Source organism: Doryrhamphus excisus, linkage group LG17 (genome assembly GCF_037039965.1).
Source record: "Doryrhamphus excisus strain RoL-2023G ecotype Guam linkage group LG17, RoL_Dexc_Guam_v1.1, whole genome shotgun sequence".
Lineage (NCBI taxonomy): Eukaryota > Metazoa > Chordata > Actinopteri > Syngnathiformes > Syngnathidae > Doryrhamphus > Doryrhamphus excisus.
In genome coordinates this window covers 18,026,534-18,033,835 of record NC_136373.1, presented here as the reverse complement: position 1 = coordinate 18,033,835, position 7,302 = coordinate 18,026,534, and the positions used below count along the sequence as shown (strand labels likewise).

The 7,302-nt window shown below is 44.7% G+C and overlaps 1 protein-coding gene across 1 annotated transcript; it reads right to left on the bottom strand.

Annotated features, from left to right (window-relative positions):
* Positions 1-120: 120 nt before the first annotated feature.
* On the bottom strand, positions 121-5,800 carry prpf3 (PRP3 pre-mRNA processing factor 3 homolog (yeast)). The gene is made up of 17 exons (XM_058084448.2): positions 5,621-5,800; positions 5,182-5,328; positions 4,501-4,634; positions 3,887-4,048; positions 3,732-3,809; positions 3,405-3,655; positions 3,216-3,334; positions 2,654-2,841; positions 2,393-2,559; positions 2,233-2,315; positions 1,983-2,126; positions 1,818-1,917; positions 1,621-1,734; positions 1,043-1,161; positions 807-884; positions 572-627; positions 121-508 (listed from the first exon to the last, which is right to left on the bottom strand). The coding sequence occupies exons 2-17, from the start codon at positions 5,318-5,320 to the stop codon at positions 359-361; spliced, it is 2,082 nt and encodes a 693-aa protein (XP_057940431.2). The 5' UTR covers positions 5,321-5,328; positions 5,621-5,800; the 3' UTR covers positions 121-358.
* Between the last annotated feature and the right edge of the window lie 1,502 nt (positions 5,801-7,302).

The window sequence follows — 7,302 nt, the reverse complement described above, 5'->3', positions numbered from 1 at the left end:
TTTGCACTTCTAGTAATGGCTTCATTACAAAATGTGTGCTCTTGAATGAAGATGTGTCACATCTGCTGTATATTTGTAATAATATTTGCTGTATTGCAGAATAGAAACCCAGTCACTGGCTGATGGCGGAGGTTTTATTGATAACTTGACAGAGTACATTTCAGTCATCCTATCATAAAGTAAACCTGTGAATAAGCGGAATCTGACTCAATCTAAAAATGCAGACATACACACGCGCATTCATACACATACATGATCTGTCACATGTTCCTGCGGGCTTTATTGATCCTGTTAGTTCACGTTCAAATGCGACGCCAATCAGTTCCAGGGTCCGTGATGTGGTGTTCAGGGTCCGGATTCAATCATCTGCGCTATCCAACACGCTCTTACTGAGGGCCAGATCCCAGTAGTGTTCCGTGCCGTGCTTCTTGAAGTGTTCTCTGGCCATGCTCTCCGTGGGACACTGCTTGAACTTCATGTCCCCGTAGCTGCGCTCTTTGGCCGTGCCCTGGAACCGTTACGTCATTCACGGTTAGCGTGTACTTCAGTGCGTCGCATTCAAATGACTCACCTCCCAGATTAAGTAGCACTTGTTGTTCCTCCTCGTGTCGTCGTCGCCGTCCGGATCTATATGGAAGTCACACGTGCCGGCATTAGATATCTCCACCGACACCGAGACATATGGAGGCTGCGTTCACGCGGGGGTGACCCGGGTCTGATTTTTTTCAGTGTCAATGTCAGTGTTGAAATGCGACTCAGGGCCTCACACTCCACAGTGTGAACGTAACCTAAGACGTAGCGCTTACCGTCTCTTTTGGTGTTGTGCTCCTCCCATTTGATTCTGTGCATCATGAGCCTCTTGAACTTTTTCTGAGATTTGGGGCCTGAAACAAAAAAAAAAGGGTCAGACATGCAAGAGTTGTGTGCAGGTGGTCCTCGGTTTACGGTGTTCCAGCTTCCGTTTCGTAGTACCAAGGTTGCTCCCGTAAACTAAAAACGTCAGGCGTTACAGGAATGCCTGACGTGTATCTCCTCTCCTCACCTCCTTCCACCACAACCAGGTTGACGTCTCGATGGAGAACTACAGTTCCAGTCAGGTAGAGCTGGTTGGCGTTGGCTTCCACTTTGAACTTCTTTGCGGGGTTTTGGAGGTTGCGGATTCTGTGTGGTCAAAGAAGCACGGCACATTTGTGTAAGGCTATGTCGCACAAACAGATATATTATATATATATATACACATTTATTGACAAGCATTTTTGTCTATTTTGGCCTTTCATACACATGCAAATATTGTTTTTGGCACTTTGTCCGGTGGGTTCCTGAATGCACCATAGTTGCTGTGCATGGGACCTGTTTATATAAAGCCTACACTTATATTCATGCCAAAACAATTTTAACTCACACCCAACAATTCACAAAAACTCTTGTTTGCAAAGTCAAGCTAGCAGGAGTGTTTGGAGGAGGACGACGAGAACATTGGTTGCAATGTGCAACCAAGTCCGCTGTGGCCACGTCTTCAGGCTTCTGCTTGGCCCCACCCAGTGAATGTCGTGTTTTATATGTTAAATAGGCAAGGGTAAAACGTGCGTTTCTGAAAATCTCCCCGTCTGCAACACAAACCTGTAGACAGCAATGTGAACGCCATTGCTGAGGTCTTCCTTCAACTTCTTCACCTTCTTTTCTTTCCTTTGCTCGGCCGTGAGCTTTCGCGCTGCGTTGGCTTCCTCGTGAGCCCTGCAAGAAGCAGCGTGGGAAACGTTGAGAGGGGCGTGTCGTGTGACAACATAGGAGTGGCGGGGGACGAGCGGCTGACTGACTTCTGCCTCTTGGCCATCTGTGCTCTGACATGGGCTTCCACCTTTGTGGGGTCCTGCACGGCCTCCGTCCCCAACACCCTCATCAGGTTGGAGATGCGAACTGAGAAGGCGACAGCTCGTTAGATCTTGCACAGCTCCTAACGAGTCACACGTGTGTGTGGCTACCCTTGGGCTCTGGTGGAGGCATCAGTCCCAGGCGGACCTTTTCTTGCACTTCCTTTTGGCCTTCCCTGCGCGTCTGCCTCCTCAGCTTCTTCTGTTCCTTCTTGGTCAGGTACAAGCCCAGCGTGACGGGCTTGTCCGTGTCAACTGAGGGGACAGAAACACAAACCCTGTAACCGGTTTAGTGTATTACGCTCAAGGCTGCGATGCAGTAATTGCAGTGTGGTGTAGGAGTTAGACGTCACACACTTACTTGGCGGGCTGATTTGTGCAGGGTGTTCCACTAGGTTGGTCACACCGAAAAGCACCACCTCATCCAATTTGGTTTCTGGGGTTCTTGGTGGGAAAAGAGCATATTAGAGAAGAATAACCAAGAAGCGATAAGAGCATTCGTATGTGTGGTACTCCCTTACATCTCCATGTTGGTGGGCAAGATGAAGGAGTCCCACCACTCGATGTTGGGTACTTCGCTGTCTCCAATGTCCTTCCTGGGGGCGATCAGAGCCAGCTTGGTGGACGCGTGGATCCCAGTCTTCTTTGCCGCCTGGGAGATCTCATTCTGTAGCCTCTCCAGCTGAGCCTGTCACAAGAAAACAAAACAAAATCTTTTTTTCCCCAAACACTTAGTCAGAAAGCACCAAAAGCAAAGTGGACCATGCGCCGTTAAATCCGACCTTAGTTCGGATTCGTTGAGCGATCTTCTCAAATCGCCCCTGCTCGTGGAATTTGAAGGTCTTGCGAGCCCGCTGTGGCGCGATGATGGTGACGCGGTTGTCAAAGTAGGACGTGGACTCCAGCTCTTCCCCGGGCTTTTCCTTCAGCTGCTGACGGAACTGCTCCCTCTTTACGGCTCGAATGTTGGCTGGACAGGGAGAGGAATGCGTGAGGGACAGAAATTAGGGGTCAAAATAAAGACATCTTTAGGTGGGGACGGGGGTGCTGACGTTATGTTGTTGGCTAAATATAATAAATATAATTGTTGGCTACATTTATGTCAAAGTGAAGCTTGTGCATGAAATGTATCGTTTTTTTTTTTTTTTGCTGAAACTTAGATGTTCTACTGCTGATTACTAAAGAACAGGAAAAGGCAGAAACAAACTTTTTGTGATGAAAAATGAGTCTTTCTTTTGGTAGGTACCATGTTTATATGTTGTATTATAACCCGGGTATGGTAATATGATCTATTGAAGATGTTTACATGCATGTTTCAGTGCAGCCTAGCTATACATACTGTACCTTTTAGCGTGGGCATGCGGTGTGTGAGCTCGATCTCTTTACCGGTGGCGTCCACGGTCCTACCCTTGTCATCCAGAATGAGCGGTGTCGGCTTATTCACTTCCTTTATTTCCACTTTTCTACAATAGTGCACGGGTGGAATATTAGCGTTTTTTGTTGCATGTTTAGGTACTTTGTGGTATTACTCACGGCGGAGCGATCCCCATGGCGTGAAGGTTAGCCAGCGCAACAAAGTTGTGAGGGATGGTGTTTCCCAGCCCTCCGAGGACGTTGGGTTGAATGGCTAACTGGGACTGGAGACGCGCCTTCTGCTCGGCGGCCTTGCGAGCCTTCTCGATGGCGTCGTTCATGAAGCTGGCCGCCTGCGAGGGCACGATGGAACCGCCGCCAGCACCAGCGTTCCCAAGAAGCCGGGACATTGCGGATGGCTCCATGTGCGCCTGTAAAAGGAAGTAGTTCCATTTTTTTCCCGGCGTTAGCAACCCTGTAGTGTGCAGGGATAAGAATGGTAATTACTGCTGTGGGAGATGGGATGTTGAGTTGTTTCCTTCGTTGTTCTATCTGTTTGGTGGCTTCCTCCATCATCTGTTTGATCTATCGGTACACACAAAGTACTTCAGAAAAATCAGGAAGAACTGCGTGCCCTGCAGATGTTTGCGGTGATACTATACCTGCATTTTGGTGAGCATTACAGGGCTTTCGGATGGCGCTCCCGGGGTCACCTCAGGTTCCTCCACCTCCTGAAAACGGGGCACCCGCTTACGTTTGGGAACGGTAGCATCTGCGGACTCCACTGCAGGTTGCTTGACTCCTGCGTCGCTCTCAAACACATCCTGGCGTCACAGGACAGACGGGTACCAGTAAGAATGGCAGCTCACGTGTCCATTAAAGGGGACCTATGGTGCTCATTTTGGGCCCTTTGTATCCAGTTGGGGTCTCCTACGGAGCAGCTACACACAAAGACGTCTAGATCTTCCAGGAACTGCACCTATTGCAGTTGTATTTCCTTGGGTTTCCAAAAGGGTGTGTCGATTTATTCCACCCATGGCCCTCCTCCAGGCACACACACTCCGCTGTGATTGGTCCCACTCAGCTTGTATCCAGGCACGCCCATATAAGGGCTCAATTCCAAATGCATAACCTCTTTATCTGAAATTCTGCCATCATTTAACTCGAGAATACAACATTCTAACAACATTTATAGGTCACAAAAGTGGGAAAAGCATAATAGGTCCACAAACGAACAGTAAGAGTCGATATCTGCATGAGGATGATACTGGTCTACCTTCAGCAATTCTCTCTTGCGGTTCTTCTCTCCGGTTCCTTTGCTGCTTCGGGTGCCGCGGCTCTCCTCCAACGCCTCAAAAAGACGCTCCACAAAGCTTCCGGCTGACTCGTTGAGGAAAGGATGAAGTTGGTCTGGAAGAAATGAGAGCGCGTGGATTGGCACCGACACGGCCAGCATCTCTTCTCGCAATCTACGCCGTGTAATGAACGGATTAGATTTGATGGAGCCGATATTTGCGTTTTTTTTACTTGAATCGGTATCAGCTGATACGCGCGTGGGTTCGCAGATATATTTTTCCACCCCTTGATTTAAAACTTGATATTTGTTATCATTGTCATTTTTTCATATAAATTGAGGGAGCAAAAGCAGTATCGGCCACAAAAATCGGCCATCGGTTGAGGGTAATGGAAAAAATCTGTATCGGCATTGGCCGGAAAAAAAACATATCGGTCGATCCCTAATTAAAACCAACATTTTCATGGATGAAAGGTAACCGAGACATGAAAAGCAAATGTGATGGTAACTTATTGTTTTCAGTTTACTGATTTAATACATGGGTCAAAACCGACCTGGTAACATAAGAGACGATACCAGAAAGCTAACACAAGAGGAGGTTAAGGTGAAGGCCAGTATTTGAGGTTCCACGGTGGCCACATGACCCAACGATGCTGATGTTACCTGTTGTTTTCCTTTTGTCCAGCCCCTTCCCCACACACTGCAGGGCCACGGTGACTACGGTGGGCTCCGAGAAACCAAGCACTTTCTTCACGGTCCGCTCCACCCATGGCCTCAACTCCTCCACGTCCCATTTAGACATTCTCTCGTCTAGAGAGAAAAACAAAACAGGCAGAGCATATTCGAGTATATTGTAGTAAAGTTCAACAGCCACCCAAGCGGGAATTAGCACTTAGCTACACTGAGCAAACAGTAATTAACACACAAACACAGCAAATAGCGGTAATGCTTTTAATCGACGCATGCGTGATTGCAATGAATACATAAACGTAATAACGTGACTCGTTCTAGAATGCTGTCAAAACGTGTAAAAGGTACATGGTAACATGCTAATGCTAGCACCAGTAGCACCCAGCGGTATGGCGGACATAAAATAACTTACAGTTTCTAGTTTTGGCCTCCAGTCGCTTTAAAAGCACCCGAGTCGTCCAAGCCGCACAAATTGGATCCGCTTAGAGAGGATTACCAGACTATACACACCAAGTTCTGACGGAAACTTAGACTTCAGTCGCGCGGGTTCGTTCACACGACGTTGTTATGCGATGACCCGGAAGTGGAAGTTATTTCCTCTTCTTCTTCCTCGTCTGGAGGTGACGTTTCTGTTGGTCGCCCCCTAGCGTTCGTTGGTCCATACTGTGCTGTGTATAGTACAGTATAGCTGCAATAATAATAATAGTCATAATGATAATATCAAATAATTATTACAACAATAATTACGATAATAATTACAATTACTATTATATTATATATCTTATTCAATATATAATAATTATAAGTATCATACTTTATTTTGTAATAATTTAATTTTAGACTCATAAGAGTGCAAACAAATAACATGTTAATTAATAATAATATTATAATATATTGATAATAAATAATGTAAATAAAGTAAGTACGTTTTGTGCATTGTGACATGTTTTGATTTGTTTTTTCAAATCATATAATGAATATTTCCTGCCATTTATTGATTGTTGTCTTTGTCAGTGTAGAAAACATAGTTTATCTGCTATCGACTTGCCCCCCACTGACCGGCCACCAGACCATGTGATGATCAAGTGACAGCCATTCCTTCCACCCACCCCCCCCCCCCATTTCACTATTTTTGCAGGATGTGGGTCAACTGAGTGGTGTTGCAGTCGCGTGAAACACCAAAGCAGTGGTGAGCCTGGGGGCGACAATTGGTCTGCCGGATCCCCCCCACCCCCATCCCTCCCACCCCCGCCCCTGACGCTTATCACCAACATTGCAACACCCAAATTTCTGCATCACTACCCGGTGTGGGACTCTGCCACTTTTGGCATAGCAACAACTACTCTTTATGTATGCAATGAGGCTAAGCGGAATAGAAAATGAATGAATGAGTCAAGCTCGGCTTTTTTGTCCATCACAGTTCTGTATGAAAGGCACCGACACATGATCTAATGATCTCATTTTCTTATCTAATTATGACTTATCTCAAAATGTTTTGTTTTTATCACATAATTCTACATTTTTATCTCATAGTTTAAACCTTTTATTCCATAATTGTAACTTTTTCATCTCATAATTTTGACTTTTTATCACCTAAATCTGACTTTTTATCTCATAATTGAAACTTTTTCTTATAATTTACATTTTTACTATCATCATTTTGACTTTTATTGCATAGTCTTGACTTTTGAGGTCGTAATTTTGACTTTTTATTGTCTAATTCTGATTTTTATCTCATGGTTTCAACATGTTATCTCATAATTTCAACTTTTTCCTCAAATGAAAAATTTCGTGTCATCATTTGGACTTTTTATGTCATAACTTTTGACTTCTTATCTAATTATGACTTGTTATCTCAAAATTTTGTTGTTTTTATCACATGATTCTAAATTTTGATCTCATAGTTTAAACCTTTTATCCCATAATTTCAACTTTTTCATCTCATAATTTTGACTTTTTATCACCTAATTCTGACTTTTTATCTCATAACTGAAACTTTTTCTTATAATTGACATTTTTACTATCACAATTTGGACTTTTTATTGCATAGTCTTGACTTTTGATGTAATAATTTTGACTTTTTATTGTTTAATT

Bases quoted from the DNA above. Each gene is read 5' to 3' on its own strand.
- prpf3 (XM_058084448.2), bottom strand. From the start codon at position 5,320: ATGTCTAAATGGGACGTGGAGGAGTTGAGGCCATGGGTGGAGCGGACC. The intron at 1,918-1,982 runs GTAGCCACACAC...TCGCCTTCTCAG, and splicing joins GCCTCCACCAGAGCCCAAGG to TTCGCATCTCCAACCTGATG. The intron at 1,162-1,620 runs GTTTGTGTTGCA...TTGACCACACAG, and splicing joins GTTCACATTGCTGTCTACAG to AATCCGCAACCTCCAAAACC.